The 27,829-nt window shown below is 41.2% G+C and overlaps 1 protein-coding gene across 1 annotated transcript; it reads right to left on the reverse strand.

The window, feature by feature from the left end:
* Positions 1-33: 33 nt before the first annotated feature.
* On the reverse strand, positions 34-27,701 carry ints6 (integrator complex subunit 6). The gene is made up of 18 exons (XM_081600683.1): positions 26,294-27,701; positions 26,067-26,144; positions 24,155-24,304; positions 16,576-16,665; positions 15,352-15,535; positions 11,815-11,940; positions 11,387-11,538; positions 10,452-10,604; positions 7,734-7,866; positions 6,643-6,737; positions 6,439-6,549; positions 6,126-6,341; positions 5,792-5,918; positions 3,774-3,916; positions 3,499-3,685; positions 2,995-3,363; positions 2,372-2,465; positions 34-1,532 (listed from the first exon to the last, which is right to left on the reverse strand). Exons 1-18 carry the CDS (start codon positions 26,402-26,404, stop codon positions 1,439-1,441), a joined length of 2,613 nt encoding a protein of 870 aa, XP_081456809.1. The 5' UTR covers positions 26,405-27,701; the 3' UTR covers positions 34-1,438.
* Positions 27,702-27,829: the final 128 nt, after the last annotated feature.

Genomic DNA, 27,829 nt, shown 5'->3' on the forward strand with positions numbered 1-27,829 from the left:
TACATTAATGAACAAAAAAAAAATCTCAAGGAGTCACACATTTATGGAACACTTTATTTACATGGCCCTTCACAGTGTAAAATAGAAACTTTATTTATGGAAATACTTACAAAAAGGCCATTTTTTCCACTGAACATTTCTTTTTTCTTTTAAATAGTACTCTAGGGTTATTTACATCTTTACAGTGTATTCAAAATACTCTTTTGGTAGCGGCCTCTTCACACATAAAAGACAAGTATGGCAGATTTTGGTCCCTATCCGGGGAGGGTTTGCGGAGGAAGAGGGGAGCCACTGGATTCGGAAATCAACTTTTGACCTCTGGACCCAAAACGAGGGTCAGTTTGTGTACATTTGAGAACGCCGAATATGGATTCCCATTCCTTCTCAGAAATTGCAACAACAATAACAACATTTTTTTCCTCTTTTAAATTACATTAAATAATAATTCTCAAATTTACACAAGTGCAATTGCGGTGAAGCAACAAGAAGTTGGTTTGAGATCCGTGGCAGACGGGGGGTGAGGGGGGTAGTTGATGGGGGTTAGTTCAGTAATTTGGCAGCAACCAAGACCCCACTTCATCATCGCTTCCAGCAGACAGCTCACATTGCATATCAGCCCTTTCGGGGCTTAAATAAATAGGTGGGGGAGGGGGACTCGATGTTATTGCTGACGCTGATGCATTAATGACGGTTCCTGAGCTTTTTGTCCCCATTTTCATGACCTACCTTTGCATTTAGTTTGCTGTAACTCTGCTTCGCAGAACAAACCTTTCTAGGTTTAAAGGATCCTTGAAAACCGCCGACTTCGTCCGACACCTAAATCATTACGTCGATAATCGACTACGGTGACCTTGAAATCAGATTCTGTCTGTTCGAGAGCCGAGGAGCGGAGTGCCTCTGGTCGGTGGAGTGTAGAAATTCGATTGGAACAAATCGGTTTTCCTCGCATCACTCCCCTCGCAATCAGAAATGTAAGAAAGTAATACCTACTACGTTGCGGTGGGGGAGGATAATGGAAAAGAAATTAATGTGGAAGGGAAAAAAACAAAAAACATCTTCACTGGATCCCTTTCGACCCTGAGATATCTGGAAACACGCAACGCTCAGACTGAACTCCGTCCGCCACATCTTCACAGGAAAAAAACCCCCATCTGAACATCACACTCATCGTCATCATCATCAGATCCTCTGTGACAAAAAAAAAAAAAAAGTCTTCAACTCCACCCGGGTCATGAGATGCGATCACTACCCGGCCCTGTAGATTAAATGTCAAACTGGGGATCTCTCGGTATTCCAGATCCCGGACTCCGCTGCGTCTCGTCTTTGGGTCTTGGTTGAGGAGGAGGGGAGTGGTTGTTTCCACGGGGATGCGGAGAGTTATGGGGTTTATTATTATTATTATTGTTATTATTATTAGACTGTGCAGTTTGAGTTGGTCTCAGAGCATGTCCACGTGGTTCATGGTATTGGATCGGTTGTGGATTTCCTCGAGGAAGTTTTCCAGCTGCTCGATGAGAACTTTCTTCTTAAACCTTTGACGATGGAAAAAAAAAAAAACATTTTAAAGTTTGCATTTTCAACATTGTTTACACCTACTGAAAGCTAAGCTAGATGTTTTTATGTTTTATTAACTTTCGTCACGGTACATTGCCGAACTCACTATTGAGGTTTTTATTTAATAAGGTGGTCTCAATGGGTTTTATTTAAGAGCGTAGGAGTTAGAGGGGCTGATTACAAATGCAACCCAACACTTTTTAGTTTACCTATTGAATAAAAAAGGTCTTTTAAGACCATGTACAATTTTTTCATCTGTGTTTGTCATAAAACCCTCATAAAAACACATTAAATGTAGAAGTTGTAGTGTTATGTGACGTCTAAGGGGTGCGTATACTTTTGCAAGGTATTATAATTATTTGTTTCTATGTAGCAAAACATGAATATTTCAAAGGTGTTCAAAAAAAGAATGTGCAGGGGAAACCTAGACCCAAAAGGGCCACTTTATTAGGTACACTATATTGGTACTAAAGGCTCCTGCAGATTTGTCAGCTGAACTTCAAGAACTGATTCTCTCGGTCCAGCGCATTCTTCAAGTGATCCAACTGGATCTAGTGGCTGTGCAGACATGATCCGCCACGCTGTGTTCAGAATCACTTCGATCTCCTTTCTGATGCTCATTATGAACTCCAGCAAATCGTCTTCACCGCGTCTTGATGACTAAAAGCTTAGGGCAGCCAAGTTGTGTTTGATTTGTTGTTCGAGTTAATGAGAATGTAAAGTGGCCGACGAGTGCCGGTGGTTTTAATGTTGGTAAAAGAATCTACTTAATAGCTCTATGTATCACTCTTGGATGTGAGAAGTGCAGCTCTGCTACCTGGCGGCCTCTTTGATGATGTTTTGGAGGAAAATGAGCCGAGTGTCCAACGTTCCCTGGATCTGCTTCAAGAGGAGGAAGATCTTCTCGTAGTCTGAAACACAAGAAAGGCAAAGTTCCTTCAGCCCAACTCCTTAATGAGAAAAACGTAATCCCGTTATTGATTGAATAATGATTTAAGTCATGCTCAACTGCTTAGATAGATCAGGAAAAGTTACAGCGCCCCCTACAGTTATGAATCACATACTGCCTCTCTTCCTGTCCTAACTAGATAGAATTTATCTTTCACTAAAGTATAAACATGACACTGAGGTCCATTTCTTCAAGCCACTCTTGTGCTCATGTCTACAAGCACATATCAATAAATCAGAATAGAATTAAAAATGTCATTTATTTCAGAAATGCAATTTAAAAAGAGACGCTTAATCGCCTGAGTGATATGTTTCATATGTTTCAAGTGTTCATTTCTGTTAATAACAATGACTTACAGCTTGACAAAAACAGTAATTTGGCATTTGTTTCTACTGCACATTTTCCTTCCACTAAATTTTCTTAATAATGTGCTCGCGGTCTGTCGGCCAGAATTTCTGCAGGACCAGTCCTGATCCCCCACATGTACGTACGTCTGCCAGGTTTTCTGATCTCCTTGGTGATCAGCACCCTCAGCTCGTTGTTGACTTTCGTCGTCTCGCCGTGAATGTGCTTCTTCAGGGCGGCGGGCGACAGGAAGCGGGTTGTCTGGTCCTCCATCAGCACCATCTCCACCCCTCCCTCGCCGCCCGGCGGCTCGCACGACCCGGGCATCCCGTTCTCCTCCTCGTCCTTGTGCCGGAGAAGCTGCGGTTCGGCGGCGGTGTGGTTCTCCTGGAGGTCGGTGGGCCCTGACGGGTGGTCCACCTCGGGGTCGGAGTTCGTGTCGGGGCTGTAGTGGTTCTGATTCAGGTGGTTGATTATCAGCTCAGGTTCTGGCGCGCCATCGTTTAAGTCCATATCTACGGGGTGAGAGAGTTAGGAGATAGGATCAGTTATCGATCAGGTTTAGCTGTGAGAAAACGTCGATGAGGCGACGGAAAGCTGATCTGCTTGTCCATTTTCATCTATTTTGGAGGAAAGACCACGGATTTGACCTGTCGAGTGTCGTGGGCTGGCGGGCGGTGTCACCGGAGGCGTGTAGGCCCGGCCCAGACGCAGCAGGGGCGACATGCAGCGCCGTCTCTTGGGACCGCCGCCCGGCATGTTGCTGCTCTCTGCCGGTCGCTTGCCCTTGTTCTGCGGGCCGGTCACGAACTCGTCCGCCTCGTCGATCATCATGCCCTGCGAGGGAGATCGGGTGGTTGCATTTTACTTTAGAAAGTGCTCTTCCTTTCTACGTAAAGGCTGACGTGAACGGGACGAGGCGCACCTTCTTGTCCAGTTTGAAGGGGTTTCCGAACGTGTGCAAACGCTTCGGCTGTTCGGGATCTGCGTCTCGGAGTGGCTGGGGGGCAGATTTAAGGAAGTCTTGGTAGTTTCCCATCTGGGCGATTGGCACGCTGTGGAGCTGGTCTGGAAACAACACGAGCAGAGGGCAAATTAGGTTCTAATTTAATTTTCAGTGTATTTGCAGCAGAAATCCTCTGAGGAATAGTCTAATGATCAATTTTCAGCTTGTCGGAATCGTATGTTTCCAGAAGATGAACGCTACATGCTCTATGCCCTGCAATCTTCTAGTATAAACAAGACTTTTTGGTGCGGATGCCCTTAAGAAACTCAAAGTTTGTCATTGAAAAATAAATCCATTTATATGTTGTCCATCATTCAGGCTGTAGGTGAGCGAGAGAGAGCAAGTCTGACAGCGGGAAGGCTAAATATCTTAAACTAAAGTTGATCTGTTTAATTATTTCAAGCTTTCAACCTCTGGCTTTCTTGGAACTTAATGGCAACATTTTGAAAACTTCACATGTTTACGTCTAATTGTCATGTGACTTTTGAATAGACTTTTAAAATGTTACAAAAAAGGAAATACAAATTAGATGGGTTTTCATCTACTGATTTGGAGCGAATCAAACAGGTTGCACAAAGCATAGTTTTGTCAGATGTCGACGTTGCGCATGGCTGTAACAAACAGGAACAACTCAATTAAGCTCAAAAACTTGCTCGTGAAATTTCCATCTGCCTTTTCAAATGGGATACTTCAAAATGAGCATATTGATGGAAACACTGTTTATAGTTAGAATAAGGATATAAATTCGCTAAAATAATATACAAAATTCTTATATACAAATACACAAATTTGAATAAACCAATTCAAAACTACTTTATTGATCCAAAAAGGAAATTAAATGTTGTTGTAAATCATTAGTTGGGAAATTTGAATTTTGTATATTTAAATATCAATGAAAGATCACTTGAAAAAGTGGCTGAAAAAAAAAATTTAAATTATGTTGTATAATTTTATGTTACGAGGGTTTCTGCAGGTTTCACTATCTCAAATTTAAGACTTTTTAAGAACATTATGAATTAAATTTAAGATCTGTATTACGACAGGAATATACAAAAGAAAACTGCATATTTTCTATTGTAGTGCTAAGCTTTATTTGCAGAAAATCTACGTAGCATTATACAGGTTGGCATCAGAAATGATCCAGTGTCAAAGACACATCGTCCAGTCAACTGATGATGAACTTATTTACCTACAATAGATGCAAAAAAAGCTAGCCAGCTTGCAAGGCTACAGTGGCTAGTTAAACTCAAGAGAATGTAATGAAGATGTCTTCTGCGCACGACTCAAACGTTTGGCTGAGAAAAACATATTATACAGAATCCATCCATCCATCCATTTTCTTGCACCCTTTTTCCCTCAGTGGGCTCAGGAGGGGTGCTGGTGCCCATCTCCAGCCAACGTTTCGGGCGAGAGGCGGGGTACACCCTGGACAGGTCGCCAGTCTGTCGCAGGGCAACACAGAGACACACAGGACACACAACCATGCACACACACACTCACACCTAGGGACAATTTGGAGAGGCCAATTAACCTGACAGTCATGTTTTTGGACTGTGGGAGGAAACCGGAGTACCCGGAGAAAACCCACGCATGCACAGGGAGAACATGCAAATTCCATGCAGAAAGACCCCAGGCCGGGAATCGAACCCAGAACCTTCTTGCTGCAAGGCAACAGCTCTACCAACTGCGCCACTGTGCAGCCCTATTATACAGAATATACAAGATAAAATACACCTGTGATTAACAAATTTTGGGCCAACTCTAATGAATTTAAACATCTTAAGGATGTGTGAACACCCTGACTTTAGTTCTTGAAGAGAAATTGGCCAAACGTCGTATCATCAGGTGAAATCTTTACTAAAAGAGAAGACTGGCCACAAAGTTCAGATCGGTGCATTTACAGTAACATGAAAGTCCCGTCTCCACAGACAACATACCGGAGTCCTGCCCTCGTAAGGTGCAGACGGTGGTGTTGAGCAGGTTCCTCCTCATTCGGCTGAGCTGATCGAGCAAGTGGCTGCGTGGGATGTCGTAGGGATTTCTAAAGCTTTGAGGCTTCAGACCCTGAGGAGGCGCAAGGTAAGAAAGGATGGCAAAGAGAAGAGAGTGAGATAAAAAATACAACCAGGACTAAAAAAAAAAAAAAAGCAGCTTTAAAATGGTGTCTTGTATCCCAGCAATAGGAGGGAAGACACTCAGGGATGTGAGGAGAGTCACAGAGGATGTTAAAAACAAAAACAGCCATGGCGTATTTTATCCATCTTTTCTTACTTTGTTGAGCAGAGCCAGGTGGAAGCCCTGAAACTCTTTAGGGTTGAGCTCCAGAGGCAGAGTGGGAGCCTCTCCTGTGAGACTCTGCAGCTGCTGGATGAAATCCCGTCTCTGTGCCAGCGAGATGCCGCCGCCCCGCCATCGCACCTTGATGCCAGGCTCCGGAGCGGGTTTCTTCCCGATCGAGGTGATCAGGCGGTCGTACTCGATTTTTGTCTGGCAACGTGGCAAAAAAAAAAAAGAAAGAAATTATTTTTAACAAAGTCATTGCAAAGGAGTAACAGAGGAATGTAAAACTGCAGAGTCATCAAACCTGCTGACTGAGCTTCTTCAGGTAGGACACGACGCTGTAGCTCAGACCGTACTCCATGTTCTCGGCCAGGAGGTTCGGCGCGCCCATTATCCTCAGCGCCTTTCTGAGGGACTGAGCGACGAAAAAGAAAGAAAAGGGAACATTATTTATTTCTTTTGTTTAGAAAAATGAAGTAACAATTCAGATTGGTCCGAATCAACTTACCCCGATATAATAAGGAGGCATGGTCTTCAGGTAGTTCTCAAAGGACTGCCGCCATTTGAGAGTGGGCTTGAACTTGTGCACTTTAATCAAGTCGTCTGCCAGAGAAGCACAACATTGAAACAATGTTACACACATAAAGTACCACTGTTGTTGCTGCTGCAGCGGTATTTCATAACCCCATAATTCCACAATTGTTTTATTAAACTTGTTCAAAATGGATTAAATACATTTTCTAGCTGGTATTTCTAAATAAAGCTGCCAAAGAGCTCAGACGTTTACATGAACTCGTCATGGGGATGAATATCTTTATTCGTCTTGTGCTTTTAATAACGCATTTAAAAAATATATCATTCCCAACTAAAAATATATATATTTTTAGTTGGGAATAGCTGTATAAACAAAAAAAATGTTACAAATAAGAATTGCATATTCAACTTTGACATTTTCTTCTAATCTTCGCAAACACTCAGTAATTATCCTGCTTTGTCTTCTCACAAACCGACATTGAAGACTATTAGTCATTAATCGAAGATTTATTTGCATCTTTTAAGGCATTACTAATATAGCATAAAGACATGCTTAAGTTGTTGAAAGAAAAATCTGATGAATGTGACCCTTTTTTTAGTTGCGGCCCTAGATTAGAGACAGAAATATTACCCGAGCCTTTGAATAAAGAGCTCTTATAATTTTTTATAAGTATTTACAACAGGAAAATTGTTGTGATGTTTAAAGAGCAATCATTTTATTCTTATTTTTAAGTTTTGATATGAAGAAAAACATTTTTAAAAAACCCAATTTAAATAGATGATGGCTACATTTTCTCATATGACATGTTGATGTATCCACATAGTTTCTCAGCCCTACAACAAGGAAAACAGATCTAAATCAAAATGACATGTACGCTTAGGGTCATTCTGTTGAGGAAATCAAATGTCTTTATTCCATGAAAAACCTGAAGAAATAGCTAAACTCTGCATTTTCTTTTCTGTTACATCCATTTTTAAAACTTTGGAAATTGTGCAATGCTCCGCAGAATTTCACTCTGGAAATTTCTCGAGGTAAAAATGAAAACGCGTGGAGCCGAGTCTTACCCAGAAGTGGCAGGAGGACGGGGTAGTTGTAGGGCATTACAAACAGGTTGACGCAGTTGAGAGCTGTGCTAGCCTTTAGGTAGCCAAAAGGTTGACCCAGGTCACTGTACTTGGCACTGTTACTTACAAACACCTGCAAAAAGCAAACATAAACCGATCGATAAATCAGCAGCGACATTTGAACTCGAATCCGCAAACAAAAGGCTGAAGTACAAAAGGAAATTACGTTGGTAAATTGCTCCAATAAGTCTAAATATATAGTAATTAAAACACATTAAGACGTCTGCAGGCTAGAAATAAATGTCTAAGAGTAACTTAAATGTATCAGGATTAAAAGAAAAGGTTGCCGTCTCTTTAAAAGAAGTCCTCTTTAAAAGTGTTTGTTTCAGCAAAATCCTGGAAGAAAGTCAATGTGGTTAAATAGGACAGGAGTCTGGAGATGGAACATCTGGCTCCAAACTATTCACATCAGGAAAAAATTTTAATAATCAGAAGATTTTTTTTCTTTTTTTTTTACAAAATCCAATCCTCTGTGTCTGCTTAAGCTCACTTCCTCCCTGTGTTTATTTTTCGGTCCATTTAAATTCAGTCAACAGCAGACCCAGTGAGCGGCTTCTGTAAATAAATACGGCGGTTTAGTAAAACTGCTGAATATTTTCCAATGCAGTTTCTGGTCAGGTGTGCTGACAGACAGGAAAAAAATAAAAAACAAACAATCTGGCTTTTCCCCGTGTACGAGGGGTGTGTGTCAGTCTCCGGCTGCCACTGTCAAACTTTGATCCATTTGGGAGCAGAACACATGCACGCCGTACGACCGGACGACAGCTCGCAGTTTCTCATCGCTGCCTTCTGTTCTCAGCAGACTCATCCGTCAGTTTCTACGCCCTCGGCTTCGCGTCGGTCATTTCCACATGAAACGCTTTTCACTCTTTAAGTTGAAGCCGCAACGTTCAGGGTAGTCTACTGAGATTTATGTGACAGGTCACAAAGTAGAGTATAATTTTTAAGACTAATAAAGGCTATCAAAATGTTTTACAACACATGAGAAGTGTTGTAAAAAAAGAAACCTTAACAATCCAAAGGGGCTTTTTATTTTTTCCTTCAGTTTAGCTAGAACATATTTGTTTCAAGTCACAAAAGCAACGTGACTCTTTGAATCAAATAAAGACTTTTTTTGCAGTTCAGAATGTAAAAAAATTGTTTCAAATTTTAATAGAAAAAAAAAGTTTTGTTTTTAGGTGTCATATTTTCTTCAATTGAACATTTAAAGTTAATGGAAAATTACATTGCAAAAATGCATGTTTTCTTGAAAACATTTTTGGGAAAAATATAGTTAATAAAAAAGGAATAATCCTTACAGTATCAACGTTTTTTTTGTGTGAAAACCTTATATGCACATATTGCATGAAAACCAAAGGGAAAAATAAATCCTATTTTAATAATTTAATTGTCATGTAAAGCATATTGAACTGCCTTGTTGAAATGTGCTACACAAATAAAACTGACTTGACTGTAACACGTTACTCAATGAACTCAAGGAAGGATTTCTGGTAGCAGTCTGTCTTGCAATGAATCTGAAAAGGTCTCTGACTGAAGACACTACAACTGTGTGACGGTTTCATGATGTGCTAACAGAGAAATTTCTGGGCAGCAGAGACGACATTTCACAGAAACATGTAATCAGCTTCTCACTAGCGGAACAAGTCAGCTTCGGGCTGGGGCCAATGACCGGGCCCTTGACGTGTATCACCTGCGCTGCTGGAAACTGTTGACTGGGGGCCGCTTTTGTCGTTTGATCTTTACCCAAGATGCACATCGGATAAACTGTGGGTGAAACAGTCACTGGGACTGACTACTATATATTCCATTGAGGGAAAATAGCTTTAACATTAAATACACCTTTCTCAACAGACGAGGGCGCACTTTCTCCGTCTATAATCAGACATTAAAGCGACTTGAAACCATTCCTCCCTCCCTGGAACCTCCAGACCCGGGCCCCCATGGGCTGCCCGGGCCGGGGGGCAGCCACCCCCCCCAGTCCCTCCTATAGCTCCGCGCCTGCAGCTGCTAATCTACCACGTCTGCTTTTTCTGCCCCTCTTTAAACATCATGACAAGCTACATTGACAATAAAAAACATCTTTTAAGGATAACTAAAAGACAACACTCCTTGTGTATTTGGAATAAATGTTCTTTTTTGTGCAGAGCTGTGCTAAATGCACTGGTTGGCAAAAAATCTCTCGCAGTGATCTGAGTGAATTCCTCCCCCTCTCTTCCTCAGGGAACGTGTGTTTCTGCAGATAGCTTTACCCACACAATAACTCTTAAGAGGACGCTTCAGTTTCTTGGCCTGACAGGTGACAACAGCCGACAGCAAACTGAGCTCAAATTCTTTCACTTTCCCAGTGTCCAGTTGGACCAGTCACAGCCTGCAATTATCCAGTGGTTTGGTACGAGTTGTGGAAAAACAAACAAGCAACAGCCAACATTTAAGACGGCGCTCTCTCACACACACGGTTTTTGTCACTGATCAGCTGAAATAAGGTCTGAAACTTCTCACAAAGAACAACTACCAAGCCATTCAGTCTGCACAATCAGAGCAAATTTGTATCTGGACTAAAATGAGATTTAAAACCTTAAAAGAAAGATTCCCAGCAGTCCAGTAGCGTTCTTAGAAATACAATTCTCTCCTCTCGGAGTGCAGCTTTCTGAGGCGTACCTGCCAGCAGGTGTGAGGGGATTTCCTCTCCAGAATGTACTGCGTGAGCGGCGAAGGCTCCAGCTCGTACTTGTCGAAGGGCACCTTGTCGATCACCATGGGCTCGGCGTCCGCACAGGAGAACCGGACCTGGGGGTGGGCCGAGCGGGGCGGCTATGTCGGATTACAGACGACAGGTTATTATTATTATTATTATTGCTATTTTTATGAATAAAAACAGCACACACTTTTACCTTTTTAAGGAATATGTAGTCTGCTGCTTAAATTAGGATGCCAGCAACTATGGAGGAGGATTATACAGCTTTCCCCCACCACTGATGCACAAGTGACCATTTCTACTTACCATCTGGAAAAAAAGTATTCACACCCTGTGGACCTTTCCACATTTTGTCACGATCACAAAATTCTGTGTATTTTTATAACATTTTATGCAACAGATCAACACAAAATAGAAAGTGAAGTGGCAGTAGTAGCGGTAAAATCTGAAAGACAGAAGTTAAAAGCAATGCTTGATTCAATTCAATGCTTTTAACTTCTATCTTTATTATTATTATTATTATTAAAGACGCAAATGTTTTGGGGTTTGCTTCAATTAACTTTAGACATCTAGAGATGGAAATCATTAACCGCACCTTTAAATTGTTTTATTTTTCTTTTGTTTAATGTAGTAAAGTAAAATAAAGGAAGCTGCATACAAATGACTCACACTTTTAGATTTGTATTAGAAAAGAGTCTAGAAAAACGTTCTTGCATCATAATAATACACCACTTTTTATTCCAATAAAATCCCAGGAAAAATCATTGGTGTTTTAACAGAGCATCACTTTAAGCTTAAGAGGTATGGATACTTTATGTTGAAGAAGTATGCATAAATAAGTGAAAATCATGTTTTAGTGGAGAAAAAAATCTATATACTATGTTTGTGTTTCTCTTACTAGTGTTGGAGAGTTCTGGTCTGGCCAGAAGGCCTCAGGGATGGGCCAGTGACCGATGGGGACGCCGGTTTTAGGGTTGGGTCGTACGTAGATGAGCTTGTGACAGCAGTGCCAAGGCTGCAGGCTGGACTTCAGCGCCTCGGCTGGAGCGTCTGCTCAGAAACAGAGAGAGAAAGGTTCACCCAGGCAGAAACGTTTCTGCAGCAACGAGACGACTGAACAGTTCTGATATGCGTGTTAGCAGTTAACCATGAAGGTGGGAGGATTATCCTAATGAATTCAGCTCAGTAGATTAAAAATGGTGAGTGGGAGAAGGTAAAAAAGCTTCTCGCTTTATCAAACAAACGCAGCACAGCAGATGTCAAGGAGGTTTCTTCTTCGTCTTTCGTTGGAAACAGATTTCACAGAAACAGAAGAGCCTCTCGTACCTTCCAGTGGAGGGGGGTCAGGTCCGGTCTTTTCGAAGTTTATCACCACGCCGCTTTGGATCTTCTGCACAAGAGACTCCAAACACTGATTCAACATGCGCTGGGAAAAAACACTGTAGGAACGGCCTGCAACACACAGAACACACAGGTTAGCGTCAACTTCAGGTCAGTGAAAAAGTTCAAAGTTAAACTATAAAGGCTCAAACAGGACATCTTAGCTAGCTTGATTAAAGCCGACGAATATTTAGTCTCGTTTTAGTCATTCGTAGGTTTTTTTTTTCTGCTAAACATAGAATTACACAAAGTGTACACAAGAAACAACAACATCGATTATGAACCCATAAAAAACATCAATATGAAACAAGATAACCAAAGATCATCGCTGGAAAGTATCTTGAAGCTCTTAGTCAGATGGTTCTTGAACTTCTCCAGTACTGTCCCAGTAAATGTTTCTCAGACTACCAGTATACTGGCAGAAACAGAAATCAAACTTGTTCACCGTCTTGTAAATCAAGGCCATCACACCGTGACAAATTCATACCAGCTCACGCCTAATTACACAACATCAGCACTTGTTTCTGGTTCACCGCTTCATTAGACAATACGGGCTTTTCAGATTTTCTCCACTTCACCTCTGTATTTAATGCAAACAACATCACGCCTATCTTTTAGCTATTTGCACTTATGTGTTAGCCCAGCAACATAAATGATGGACTGATATCTAACTTGGCAAACTCAACTGTTGCTGAACTGTGTGACGCTGCAAGACGTCCAAGAGGCCAGTGCGCGTTTCTATTTAAGTTTTGAGAAATACACAAACTTTGATGCGGCTAAAAAGATCTACGTCATCCTATCGCAAAAAAACGTTTATCTTTTTCTTTAAGGATCTTTAGGCTCAACCTTTGACAGCCACGTTGTGGACAGAGGCCTCCGTACATAGGGGAGTTCAAAAACATGTTTTCCCAGTTGGCGCGTTTCTATTAAGCCAATTTATTTTCATAATTCCAATTTGTGCAATTTTATGGTCAATGGAAAAGCAGCTAGCGGCCGATGTATAGACCTTTGTAGAGGGTAGCATCGGCCAATCGCTGATTACCCGAAACTAAATAAATTGGGAACGATTCATCAATGCACCCCTAGAGCATACGGATGAATTGGTGCCGTGATAAGCTTTGAATCTGTCTTAAGCCATTTTTCACATCAGTTTTCTCACAAGGCCACAATTCAGACAAAAAAAAAAAAAAGTAAAGTGATCAATCAAAGTTGACCTTCTCATCAGTGACAGCCTCTCGCTTCACCTTTAGTGACCCTCCTGTGCACCCATTCACTTCCCCTTTCACTCGCCAGTGGCTTTGTGTCAGCTCTGCCATCAGCAGTAACGGGCAGGCGGCATGAGCGCCGCGCACCGTCGCCGACAATGGAGCCGTGTCATGTTCTGCATTCAGAGCGCCGTGCGGTAACCCCCAGTTTTCTCTCTCTCTCTTTCTGACTGTGCTCATCTTAAAACGGACGCAAGCATCGTTTCTGGTGTGTTCCTCCCGCCAGCTGGAGGAACAAGCCCGCCTCTATAAAGCATGAATATATTCTTTAAAGCAGCTGCTATGCGGGCAAAGCTGCAGCGGAGGAGTCTTCCTCTCCTTAATCACCAGTTCAACAAAGCACTTTCTTACTGCTGTGCTACTGCCCCGCCAGTTTGAGCTGGAGGGACTGAAGATGTACAATGTTTGAGCAGAGTTTATATCCTCCCCTCGGGCAAAGTTGTAAACACAGCAGTTGCATGTTGAGCGAAATGGTACTGAGAGGAAGCACAGGGATCTCCCTAACTGGAGGAGAAAACAGCTGCCAAGACGAATCGTTTTCTCCAGCTTCAAAAAGGCCCAGTATGTATTACGCTTTTCTCATTTAGCACTGACAGATGATTCATCTGTTCTGCAGCAGGATGTGTTTAACAAACAGCTATTTTGATGTAGTGTTATAAATACTTGGAGCCTGTCCCGGGATGTTCCACCGGTGCTCTGCTGTGCGGCCCAGGCTCACTTCTTCTCTTCACCGAATTACGACAAGCTGAGCGCCGCAACATGAAAGCCGCTCCGGCAACTTGGCAGCCAAAACTACAAACGGTTTCGTTCCTGATTTAACGTTCTTTCTAAACTTATTTGAAATCGGACCCGTCCTGGGAGAGCCAATTCCCGTAATCAAAGACAGCTTTCAGTTCAGAGAACGCCAGAGAAGAAACAAGAGCGCAATAAACTGGTATTAAAATTAATATTAAACAAAGATGAGCATAGACTGAATTTGTTCAGGGTTTCGTACAGTTTCTATATAAAGATTCAATGTTTCTTCCCAGGAAATGTAGGTGTTTTAAAACCATTTTTAAAAAAAGGTGTGAACTACAAATACTAAAAAAAAAGACTATGAACTGATTTTTCTCACTTTCAACACGGAGCCTACAAAAATATGAAACTGAAAGAACAGAGTTTCTGCAGGTTTCACTTACTCCGACTTAAAGCTTTTTCAGACCATTATGGATGAAATTTAAGGCCTGTATCACGACACAAATGTGAATATTTTCTTAAGTAGTGGTGACAAGTTGTTTTTCCTCATTATGACAACAAACTTAAATGGATTTCTCTGCGATTTTGTGATGCATCAACACAAAATGGAAGGAAAATGTTTTTTTTTTGCTGCGATACGACAGACTATTCACAAATTAAGTCACTTCTTAGGGTTATCAGCGTAAAGTGAGTGGGTTTGAAATAGTCCAAACTCTTTAGATTTAAACTGAACATATGCAAACTACACATAATTTCCAAATTGTTCCCATCATCTGTGTTGATCTATCAAATCCTATTAAAACACGTTGAAGTTTGTGGTCTTAACATGACAGAATGGAGAATAACTTCAAGGTGAATCAACACTTTTGCAAGGCACTGTAAAGACGGATGAATGTTCAACAACGGGATGAGGAATAAAGTGAGGATAGACAAATATTTCTACAAATAATCTCTATAATTGTCCAGATCTGGAAAAATTCTTAAGTTCTACAGATTTCTTCACTTTTCCAGGCTGTGTACAGAAGCTAAAGCCGTGAAAACATACCACATGCTGTGTAACAATAAAAAATAGAAAAGCAGATTTACATCTTAATGTATAAAATAAACAATAAAAGACCATTTAATATTTTTTAAATGTTCTTTAAAAGGTTTTCTACGGCTTGATGAGCCTCATTAACATTCTGGCTGGTCATTTTAGGGGCCTTGGAGTGATTTATTGTTGCTGCCATCATTGTATCTGGAGGTGCGGAAGAGAAATGGCACAACACAAACCGAGGTCATTTGTCAAAACACTCCCATGATGCACCTGAAACAGCAGCTTTCAGAAAACCTCACGCTCCTCTTGAACACAACAATCGTCTCTCAACCGCCACCTCAACGAAACTCGCCCAGCAAGCAAACTGGTTTTCATGAGCAAGCTTAGCGGATAGTTCCTTTAACCACCAGAGTAGACGCATGGCCTGTGAACGAGAACTTCACCAACCTCCAGTGACCTCACACATGGGTGTGATGGGAGAATCGTCGGGCGGGACACCGCCGAGCGGCTCTGGCTCCACCGAGGCGTTGCCGGGGATACGCAACACCAAGGCAAACAGTCGCTGGTCCCAGCGGAAAGGCTCCTTGGTCAGCTCGCTCCCTGGCAGAGGGGTGGTCAGAGGCAGATGGAGCTAGAGAGGAGAGGACATGACAACACGCTGAGATCCGAGAGATTCCACTATGTTTTTTTAAAATATATTTTTAATAATTAGGACAGATTTCTGCATCTCTACTTGCTGATGACTGTCAAGGGCAGCTTTGAAACTAAAAATGTTCTGGAAACGCTGAAGGCCACCTTGCTTATTTATGCAATTATCAAAACAAAGAGGGAAAAAATGAAGAACATTTCTATTTTTTTAACATATAAACAGAGGATCTGACATCCAAACTACTACTGTCAGGTGCAAATACGCTTCACCACACACAACTCTAAAGTGTACCAATTCTCACACTGGCTCCTTCAATTAGGCATTACTATTATATTACTGAAAGGCACAGGAATTACATTTAATTATATTTTTATACAAGTCTGTATTTTGTTTTTTTCTTTTTAGTGGAAAAAAACCGGCTAAATTAACTTCCTCATCCATGTTGTTGGTATTTCTCCTCATGATTAAAATGTTCCTCATACAAATGACCAGTAATAACCATCCACCTCTATTTGCAAGTTCAGTCATGTTCTTGCTTATGATTTCTGAACTGTTTTAATGTTTGCCACTTTTGAACACCAAAGGCAACAAAAACACGATCATCTATACATTTATTGCTGTCACTATTTTATTCACAGTTTGCAAAAGAGCTAAAAAATGTAAAGGTACATTTTAAGATAATATCCTCCTTCATCTGTGCAAAATTATTTTGAAGATGCCTGATGAATACATTTGTTTGAAAATGTATTAAGAAGAAAATGATGTAGAAAAAGAACTACAGAGAAGTTCCACATTAAAAAACAAAACATTTTGAGCACCTCCTTTTTTTCTCCCCCATTTTAAAAATCAAAAGTTGAATTATTTCCCATTCATTCTACAATTTTGTTAACTTTTAAATATAAAATCGATTCTGATGACCATAGAAACAACCCTGATCAAAGATGCTTTCCTGCAGGCCCCGCCCATCAGCAGAGGCCGCATGCTAAATTCTCTCAGATGCTGATTAAAGACGTCCGACTGACCTCGTCTTGCACGCCGCTGCCACCGGTCAACTTGTTGCCATCGCTGATTGCAATTATGATGGCAGGTTCAAGGAAGAAAGGGTTCCTCCCCTGTAACGAGAAAAGATGCAGGGAAATCCTTAAAAAGAGTAGGAAGAAAAACACCACCAAGAAGCATGAAGCGACATGTAGAGCGCCTTGCAAAGGTTTGTAACAATCACAGACCTCTATGAATTTTACTGCCACTTTGTGACACAAAGCAGAGCTCAGCTATAAAGTGGGAAGGAAATGCTTGTTTTTTTCACTTGTTACAGATGAAAATCCAAACAATTGTGACAGGTCTTTGTATTCAGTGTGATGCCCCTAAATTAAGTTCAGCGTAGCCAGAAGTCGCATAATTAGTAGTTCAGAGCTGATGAGAAGATGGATGGAGCTAAATACAGAGAGATCCTGGCACAAAAGCTTCCCCTTACTTTACACCAAGGCGAACACACAATGAGGACAAGTGAGAAAACAACGAGAACTGCAATGGAATGGTTTACATCATTCCATCAAGGCACGTGTGTTAAAATGTCCTAGTCAAAGTCCAGACCCAAAGCCTATTGAGAATCTGTGACAAGACTTGAAAACTGATGGTGACAAATACTCACCAAATCATATTATCTTGCAAAAACCAAAAAAAAAAAAAAAAAGCCTTTGGTCTCTAGATTAAAAGTGCACCGATTGAAAAGCCTGACCAGCAGATTCCGGTCGAAGCCGATATTTTTGTCTGAAAAGTCACTAAATATAGCGACAAGGCTGGAAACAGTTGGGTGACTACTGTTAACCACTGCCAGAATTACTTAGGACAGGGGTGTCCAAAGTCGGTCCTCGAGGGCCGGCATCCTGCATGTTTCAGGTCTCTCCCTGGTTTTACACACCTGCATCAAATGATGGCTCATCAGAAGGCCTAAGCAGAACACTGACTTGCTGAGGAGATTGTTACTACCACTATTGTTACTACCACTAGGGAGAGAACTAAAACATGCAGGATTGCCGGCCCTCGAGGACCGACTTTGGACACCCCTGACTTAGGAGATCCATTTAATGGCGTTAAGTTAACCTTTACTGAAGCCGATAAATGTACATCCTTAGTTTAATCTGAGTCTTAATTGCATTTGGCTACGTCTCCATTTCCTGTCCCCTCCTTCCTCCAAAACGACAGCATATTGAAAGCTCTTTTCTGCCTGATCCTAGAATATTTCCTGACATCTGCACTCCACACAGAGTGTGAAACTGGAGCAGAACTGCATTTATCACTGCGCATCAGTCTTACGGGATCTCCGCCGGGGCCTCGAGATCATGAGTTAACGGCGTTAAGCCCTCAATGCAGCCTGACAGGTTCTGTCAGCAGACAGCAGCGGCGGCGGCTCGCTGCAGTCACACGGACTTCACAAAGGCCGTCCCGTACCGGCAGAGCGATTACGAATGGAAGCAGAACCGCTCGGTCTGGACTCTCTACCTGTGGGCCGCGTCCGCTGCTGAATGACGGATCTGTCTGTGTAACCCAAAGCAAACAGAGCACGAGACGACAGAAATCTGCTCTACTGGAGGTATCCATGACAACCTAGTTATTTCTCCATGTCCCCCCCAAAATCCTTTCATAATGGGAACTTTCTTGGCATGCTAATGAGTCAGCAATGGGTCTAAATGGCCAAATGATTTTTGATTTCAATCGTGTCACATCTGCTCCCTCGGCTTTAATAGCTGCTGGGGTGTTTTTCTGTTTAGATCAGAATGGACCTCAATAAACTCAGAACAGAACACGAGCTTGGGTTCCCCCTCCTCCTCCTGCTGCTGCTTCAATGTTTGCTTATGCAAAACATTTTCTTTTTTATTTTACATTTACTGGTATTTAACAACAGATTTAGCAGGTATAAATGAGTTCATACAGATAACAGATTTTCATTAGATACTGATTAAGAAAACAAAACAAAAAAAAAAAGCATTGGCTTAATAATCAGGTAAGAACTAGACATCACTTTCACGGCGTCCTCGTCTTCTGCTCTCTGATTGGCCCCCATATGGAAACTGATCAGTGTCAGGATTACCCGCTTTACCTCCTAAACCCCTCTTCTGCTTCTCCCAGGGGTAGAGTCATCGCAGATGCCTGGCAACCTGGAGGACTCTTTGTTACTGCAGACAGAGTCACTCCGGAGCAATATTAACTCCCCCAGCAGGCTCAGTCCCCTTTGTTATCGTGCTCTGGAGCTCTTTAAGGATCACTGAACGTCTTAGAACTTCCGGCAGTTTATGAACGTTCAGATTAAACAAAGCAAAGCACAAAAAAACGAGGGGGAGCGAAAATACTTGAACCACAAAGCTGACACATCCATTTTGTTAGGCTTTGATTTACAGCTGCTGGGGGGAAATTGAGCTTGAAGAAGAATAGAAATGATTGGTGTCAGAGTGCTGATGCAACATGTCAGATTTGACTGCTCAAAAAATAAAAAAAAGGAAAAGATTCCCCAGATTCAGTCTCTGCTTGTGAAAAAGACTCGTGTTCTACTCGCAGTGGCTTGCAGAAGGATTTATCCCCTTGAACGCTTTCCTGCAAATGTAACTCTCCCGTTATGTTCACTTCTGAGTCACAGCATTAATGTTCCTGGGTCAATTTGACCCAGGGAGTGTTTTTAATCATGCAATGGTGTCAGAAACCAAAAAATTGATCAAAAACATTTTTGTATCTCATTATCAACTCCAATACTAACAATTTCAATCAATATTTGTGCAATGATGTTTTTTTATTTCTCACAAATAAAGGATCAATGACAACAACTTACTCATTTTTTCTGTCCACTAATAAACCTACACACAAAAAAACTAATTTCCTTGAAATTGATCTTTTGTAAAAAAAATTTATATTTCGATTTTTTTTTTCAAGGGCTAATCTTTATAATTGAACTTGAGACACACATACTGTTCAGTGTCAAATTGACCCGCTGATTAAAATCAAGATAAATGAGCCATGCAGAGAGTATTTATGTTTCACTTCTTCTGCCGAGTGTCCACTCAGTGTGGGTGGAGTTTGCCCATGGGAACGGAAAAGGTTCCCGTCAAAAGCTGTATGAACACCTGCTTTCTCGCGGTTTCCTAGTGAAGAGAGTGTGCGTGCACGTGTTCATGTATGTGTGTGGTGTGTGTGTATGTGTGTGTGGTGTGGTAAATTATGCTTCATAGCTGCAAGGAAACATATAGAATTGGACTTTTAAAAAAAAATCTTTTTTACCCTTCAACTTGACTGCCGGGTCAAATTGACCCAAACAGTATCTATGTAAAATGTAGACGCAGGGGTGGCAGCAAATGTGTAAAATGAATAAATTTTCAATTTATATGTAGAGTTCACCTATTAAGACAAATAGAAAAGGTTTCATGCAAAAAAATACTTCCAACTATTTTAAAAAAATAATTTGAACTTTAAAACTGGTAAATTTGACTGCAACATAACAGGAGGGTTAATTTATTTATTTATCACTTGATAAGGCAAAACAAAAGTAGTGCATGAGCCCCAAAGGGGGGGGGGTTGAGGATGCATGCCTTTGAAAATCTCAAACTGGATTTTCTGGCAAATAGTCTGCATTTGTAAAGAGCTCTATCTAATCTTGACGACTCTACAGGACTTTGCGCTGACGCTACAATCACCCGTTCACACGCCGATGGTGGTCAGCTACATTGTAGCCAGGGGAGCAAGGATTGCAGTTTTCTGGTTGATCGCCAATCTTTAAAAGCTTGACATGCTGATACATGTTTTTTTTTTCTTCTTATAAACGGACAATGTCTGGCATTATAAGCTCAAAATACATATTTAACGTTCCAATCTGAAAACCGCTGAACAATACCTGTGAAACAAAGTTGAGAGTCCTCTCTTACGGCTGAGCAAAGGGGACAACCGCTGATTTTTCAGAGGTAGATAAGGTTGTCTTCACTTGTAAGTATCGGCCAATCGTTCAAAATTAAACAGGTAAGGCAGGGGCAGGGTTTTTCCCAAGGATGCTTCACCGCCTCAGAGGTGTGTCAGAGATCATAAGTCAGCAAACAGCATCATGAAAAGCAAATTAACACAGCAGAGGTCAAGGAGAAAACTGGACGACTTTAACCACTCGGACAGAGCTAAGGGAATGACCTGACTGGACAGGGGATGCAGCGATGGGAAAATTTGGGCCAATATATCGATATTGCTTTTATAGCCGATAGCCAATTATTATTGATTATTGTATCTATTTTTCCAACCATTTTGACAACTTGGAAAATAAAAAAATGAAAAATAGACACCACTGACTTCAACACTGCTCCAGTTAAACTACCCATAATCCTGTGTTGCTTCACCATGATATGTCGAAACAAATACCATATTTTCTGCACTATAGGGTGCACCGATAAAAAAACCAGACTATAAGGCGCATTAAGTGCAACAAGACACTTGAAGCACAGTTGAAAAACTATATGTTTTAACACACTAGAGGGGGCTGTTTTACTCTAGAACAATATATAAGGTGCACTGTTGTTTTTTTTTTGATAAGTGCACCTTATAGTCTGGAAAATATGGCTCCACATAATCAAGCTCCTCCACTTCCCTCTCCAGAACCAAAGGGCAAAAACATGGGAATAAATATTGGTTGTTGATATCGGCACCAGTTACAGATATGTTAAAAAAATTAACAATAACGATGCCGATGTTAGTGAGCCTACATTGTGCATCCCTGAACTGGACAATTAGTGTTTCAGTCCAAATCCAGACTTTAATCTAACTGCAAAAGATTCTGTCTAACCAAAAAAAAATCCAGGTAAATCAAATGTGATTGTAACATGAAAAAAAATATTAAAGCTCAAAAGCAATGCATTCGAGTCTGCATTTAAACAAGATTTAAGCAGGTTTTATATCTAAAACCTGCGTCTGTCTTGCTCTCATTTAATCTCACACTCTCTCCATTAAGCAGTTTTGTTTTATGGAAAAAAAAATAAAACAAGCTTTCCTGGAGGAAATAAAAGTTAATGATTAAAGAAAAAAAAGCTCAAGATGTGAAATGCACTTCTACATATTCTAACACAATCAGCAGCTATGTAGACCATAGAGGACAAACAGTGTATCTGTGTGCTAAACAGACAAAAACAAGTGAGGTGAAGCTTCTCCACTGCCTGGTTATAAAAAGGAAATATTTTTTATAATATTTTAAATGGGATGATCTACCCATTTAAAAGCATGAAAAAAAAGATCCCTCTTAGTACACGCGAGTGTAATTACAGCCTCTTAATAAGCGACTTCTTTTCTAATAGACATAATAAAGTAATAGTGACTGTGGTGGCAGTGTGCCATCTGTTTAACAAATGACCTCCTTAAGTAGCAAAAAGGCAGAGAAGGGGGAGGTGGTTATTAAATTATAATTACAGTCACACCAACCGGTCGTTAGAGGTCACCACAGACAGGTGCAGAACACACTAACCCTGACCTTGGTGTCTACTGTTTGTGTTCGCCGGCGTGCGCGCCCGCAGCCCTGGCCAGAGCGATATTCAAACTCCCGCGGAGCGTCTAATGTGCGCCGTGCGTACGGACGTGTTACACCAAGTGGAAGGTTCCCTTCGGCTATAAACGCAGGAAATGTTTCAGATTCGTCCTCAGCACTCATCTCCATGAAGGAAAAACAGATGTTAAAAGAAAAAAATACTCTACTGATGCCAAGAGTCCGAGTTTATGGGAGTGGAACTGTATACGAAGCCGAGAATGACTCAAAAAGTGAAGTTTGAGTTTTAAAGCCGGCCGTTTGACTGTAGAAATATTACGTGGGGAGGTGTTGCATATCCTGTGACCTGCTTCGCTCTAATGATGCCGTCAAAGTAGAGCCTCTCTGATCTCTATGAAGCACCGCATGGCAAGTGGTGCAATGAAAGAAGACTTGGACGCACGTTTAAGGCGATCTGACAGGAAGGAGGCTGGCTGAAGCTGAAACTGTAAAAACGCTTCGCTTTCCATTTTTGGCCCCTCTCTTCCCAGTGCTTTACTCTGAGGAATTGCAGCTCATCTTATACGGGTGATGTCAGCTGGCACCACCGGTTGAAGCTCGGGCTGCAGAGCTGAATGACTTCCAGATTCTGTTGGCTTGATGAGGATTTGGGCTTGAAGCAGGGAGTCGAGTCCGCTCTTCTTAGAGACGCATCTGTCATTTCTACTAGCAAGCCCCGCTGTTATTACTGCTTGAATTGTGGAGCTCTCCCTTGTGGATGAATACTTTGGGATTTGTTTTAAGACTATTTTATGGATTACTGTAAAAAAAAAAAAAAAAAGTAAACACTTGAGACTAAATGTGAAAAACCTGGAGGCTTCTTCCTGTCTACAAATGAGTTGTTTCTTACTACCGTCACCACATGCTTGCTCTAAATGAGTAACGGATTAGCATCGTCCTAAATCTGACTTCATGACTGAATTATATGAGCATGAACTGCACTGATTTTAAGCTAATTGGGACGAATCAAATTCTACATAAGTGAACAAGAATTTGGTGCTGTATAGATAACCTGAAAAATATACATTAAAGAAATGGTACGAATGTTTTTTTTTTACAAATACATTAGAGCCTAAATCCTTAGAAAAACTTGCTTAAAAATCTGGATAAGCAGCTTAGAAAGTTCATAGACTTGAAAGTAAAAAAAGAAAAAAAATTTAATTTACCAGCCAGAGAGGCAGCGTGTCTCTTTTCCATGAGAGGTTTAGAATCATACAAAAATATGATTATAGCTCGACTTATTTAGCTGCAAACATGTTGCCCATATTTTTTCCTCACCCCACTGAGGACGGAGCCGCTGAGCAGAAAAGGCAGCCCATAGCCTCTACGCCTGAAAAGCAACACTGCGTTCTCAAGTTTCAAAACATCACCTTGACTCCTTCAAACACACTTCCCATCGCTGTGACCAAACAGCTTCGCCTTCTCCTCCTGTGAGCATAATAAAGCGGGTTCCAGGAGACGTTCATGTGTGAGAATTGCAGCCAAACTTGAAAGCGTCGGTTCTGGAGTCGGCGCTTCCCTTCATGATCAGCGACGTGAAACACATTTCACTGCGGACCGCGCCGCTGGTGTTTAAACAGTTTCCAGTTTATGACGGAGTTGGTCATTTCTGGTTTGTTCTTGAACGTCTAAGCCGACTTTTTCCAAGATCAGACGGTTGAAACCTGAACTCAACTGTCTCTTCCAAAAGGACAAGATCTCAAAGTTTTATTTTTATTTTTTAATCAAATACGAGTTCAAACTTTGCTGTAATTCTTATTTTAAATTATTTGAAGATGCTTGTTGGGCCTCGCCAAAAAGAACAGCTCCAACAAGTGATTAGGGGCTAAAAATGAAAATATAACACCTTATTAACGGTGAAAGAAACAGATGTTACTTCCCTTTCTCTGCAACTAAGCTGCTGTTGTGTTATTCGACTGTGAGAGTGTGGCAGCAGGGTGTGCGTGTTGTTGATGCTTGCACTATTGGGGTGAGGCTGTGGACTGGAGGGGGGGATGAGCTGGTGAGTGGGCTTTTTGCACATGAACTTTTGTTTCCTCTCTTCGTCTCCAGAGGCTACGTACCTGGCCATAGTTGTCTATCCCAGTGACTAATCTATTGAGATTTAGTAAATCAAAAGCTGTCCTCAAGGACTGGCCAAATGTTGTGAGTCCGGTTGCTTGGAGGTTCCTCAGCTCTGTCATGAAAGTGGCATGGCTCTCTTTCCATCCGGCCTTTGGAAACAAACAAACAAACAAAAAGGTTGTTATTAACCTTTCGGACAAAGCCATCCAAATTAAATTATTTCAGGTTATAAATAGTGTGTTTAACTCGGCGGTCTTCCCTCCCATAACATGAATGTCACAAAAAGGCGTGCCCCAAAGCATTGTGTTAGGTCAGTTATTTTTTTTTCCCCTTCTGCAATTTCCAAAAAAGTTAATGATGCGTCTCTCCATCTTTATGCTGATGAAAAGAAATTGCACAAACAGTTGCCCTAATGTTGGATTTAAGATTTACCGAGTCACATTTTCCACCTCAGTTTAGTAATTGCAAAAAAGAAACTTGTTCACCTCTTAAAAGAGATTTTTTTATAGAAGCAATTTAAATTCAAGTAAAAACAAAAAGACAAAAACATTGCTGAAGCCACCCTCTTACTGACTATACTATTACTTTATAAATGCTGTTTGCATGTATTTATTATTGTTATCAACTTCTTACTCACAGCTGAACTTTATACTCTCTAATTAAATGGGCTCCATTGTCCCCACCACACACACACACTATTGCTTTGGCATATTTTCATTTACAAATCAATAACTAGTTCTCTACCATTACATTTAGTGAGCAAGTAAGGTTTATGCCGACAGATTTTTTCCATTTGGTGTTTTTCATCAAGCACAGAACTTGGAATAAATATCACTTCCACTAAAAAATAAACACAACAGCACCTAAAGTTGCACAGTTTAACCCAGCTGAAGGAGGTTTTAGGCACTTAATATTTTATTGCTAATGTTTCCTGCTTTTATTTGATATTCTCACTTAATTCATAAGAGAAATTGTATTTACTCATCTTTTTAGAAACAGGTCTATTGAATATAAAACAATGTTTTAGAGTTTAAACTGCATAAATAAATGCTGTTTTTACCCTGTCAATATGTTTCGGTATTTTTTTCTTTCCCAGGCAGAACCATTAAAAGCCACTTCTGCTGTTAAATTGATGTACTTTTGCTTTTTTCCTGCGTTGCTTTCAGTCTTCTTGAGCCTTCCGTTGATGGCGATTCACACCGAGTACTGAGGTTTTCCTTCTGGCAAAAAAGAAGCTGTTCCATTCCACTGTCGCCACATGCTTGCTCACGAAGAGGGATTGCAGAAAAGTCAACTATCCCAGGGAAACGGGTGGTCTCTTTAGATGGGTAACTTTTTACAAATTGACATTATAAAATGAATCAGTCTGAAATGCATTACGTTTAAGACAAACTGTCATTAAACCTAATTTGTCATTTTGACTGGACTGTATTGGTATGGCTTTGATTCATTGTGCATTTCTGTGAAACTGTTACAAAAACATTTATTGAAAAAAAGAAAAAAAAGAAAAAAAATCTGTTAAGAAATGCATGTCAACAATACTTTGACAGCCATACAGTTTGATCCATTTTTCCACCACAAGAGTTGTGCAACCGGCTTGGAATCAAATAAAGTCGCACAGTCTCCAGTGACAAAAAGTGGTAATTTTCTCTAAACAAGTAAAGTAGGCTACGAGTCTATCACTCCCTCCTCTTCCTCCTCACTCCCCCCTTAGATATTACCTCGCTGTATAAATAACACCCAGAGTTCCTTGCTGCTCACACTGAAACAAAATGTCGGCCATGTTTTAAAAGGGGTATGAAAGCTCCTCCTGAAGATTTTCTCTACACGACTGACACAGTGATCACAACGTGGTGAAGCGGTGGGGACGACAGATGTAAAGCTGGACATGACCCGAAAGCAAATTTCTACCTTTATCCCGAACGGAGCGTCCTCAAAATTTACCAACATATACCGGTCCCCTCGGCTCGCCGGATCTCTCCCTCTGAGCTGTGGAAATAGTAGAAGAATTATGTACGGTTAACGAGAGATCAGCTTTGACAGGCGAGCTTTGCAACAGTACAATGACGATCTGAACTGCGATTTCCCCCCTCGCTCGGGATCTCCCGATATATCAATGTGTCCCGTTGTTACAGTACCTTCATAAAAGTCTCAACAGCGCCTTTTGCTATGTCCAGATAGGTAGTGCCCAGATGGGTGCGCTGGTTCATTGAAGCGGACGTGTCTATCAGAAAAAGTAAAACGGGCATTGTGATGGTAATGACGCGTTCTGCATGGACTTGGTGTCAGTACAACCGGCCAAAACGCAAAAAAAATCTTTTGTTCTCCTGCCGCCTGTCTCACCTCTCAGCTAGCTAGCTAGCTAGCTGGCTGGCTAACTGTCTGTCTCACACATTCTTTCAAAAAAGTGTAAGAATAGTGAGTATAGAAGCCCATTCCGGGAAAACTAAGCCTAAAACCTGGCACCCTTGGGGCAAGTTATTGATGCACGAGGGATTTTGATAATTTTGTATATATTTTGTAAATATTCCTAAGTTTCATAGTAACAAACTTTCCCTCTGAGTGAGTCCCTGCTTCTCCCTACACTGAATGCGCTGTACCTCCTCCACTGGTTTTAACTGAAGGTCCGTGCCTGGCCCCGCCTCGTGAGCTCTCTTTCACAGTCACGTGGAGGTACATTCGCTTCTCATTGGCTGTCGGCAGCCGCTTATTATCATATCCAAATAAGGCTAACGCTTGGCTTCGTATGCGCATGCTTGAATGCTCGATAGGCAGGAATGCAAGGAAAACATTCTGTATTACCTTTTAATGTTAAAGACCACCACATTCACGGCATTGTAACCCTTTATTCAGAGCGTCGCTGCAGTTATTTGACGTAATATCAGCCAGCAGTGACCCGTGTTTACCCCAAGAGCAGATTATATAATCAACATTTACTTCATCCTATGTTCGGGCGTGGGCCAATGTGAAAGACAACCCTTGAAGACTAAACGAGAGACAACTGATGACAAAGAGAACATTATTAAATAACCATAGCGTCTACATGTTGGCGTGGGTTTGTGTTCACCGCACATGAAAACAACTCCTTTGGCACTTTGCTCTCATGTGATACCAAATAAAGACGATCAGATAGATAACACGTTCATCTGAACAGTCTAAGGGAAAAAGGGATTGACATGCACACACACACACTCATACCCTCCAGCTCTGAGATGTATTTCCCCTCTGTCTTCAGCTAGCTAAATAATAGACCCCAATGTGTTATCTTTCTTCTTCTTCTTCTTCTTCTTCTTTTTTTAGAAATAAACGACTGTGTGTAGACATTCATGTCAGATGTTGCACAATATCCCGACAAATTAACCCAAATTACTCCAGTTAATCACTACAGTGTCACACTTCATTCTGTTTATGAACCACTTTCAAAGCTACGTGACACCAATAGGACGTGTGCGAAACAATGTACACAATATAGCATGGTGGAAAAATAATCACTTCCGCAAAACAAGCCGAAACCATCCGGCGGCTCTGCGATCGTAAATAGAAAGACGGACAGTTTCCTCTTGTTTGCTGTAACACTCAGAATACACAGTCCTCTTTCCGGTGTGTCACTGACAAGTTTTTCACATTAAAGTTATTTCTGTAGGGACGTGAAGTCACACAACATAATAATATAG

Source organism: Poecilia reticulata, chromosome 2 (assembly GCF_904066995.2).
Source record: "Poecilia reticulata chromosome 2, P_reticulata-male-v2, whole genome shotgun sequence".
Classification (NCBI taxonomy): domain Eukaryota; kingdom Metazoa; phylum Chordata; class Actinopteri; order Cyprinodontiformes; family Poeciliidae; genus Poecilia; species Poecilia reticulata.

Coding starts and splice junctions, on each gene's coding strand:
- ints6 (XM_081600683.1), bottom strand. CDS start 26,404: ATGCCCGTTTTACTTTTTCTGATAGACACGTCCGCTTCAATGAACCAG. Junction 10,605..11,386: donor ACCAGAACTCTCCAACACTA/GTAAGAGAAACA, acceptor AATCCGACATAG/CCGCCCCGCTCGGCCCACCC. Junction 5,919..6,125: donor ACCTGGCTCTGCTCAACAAA/GTAAGAAAAGAT, acceptor GCGCCTCCTCAG/GGTCTGAAGCCTCAAAGCTT.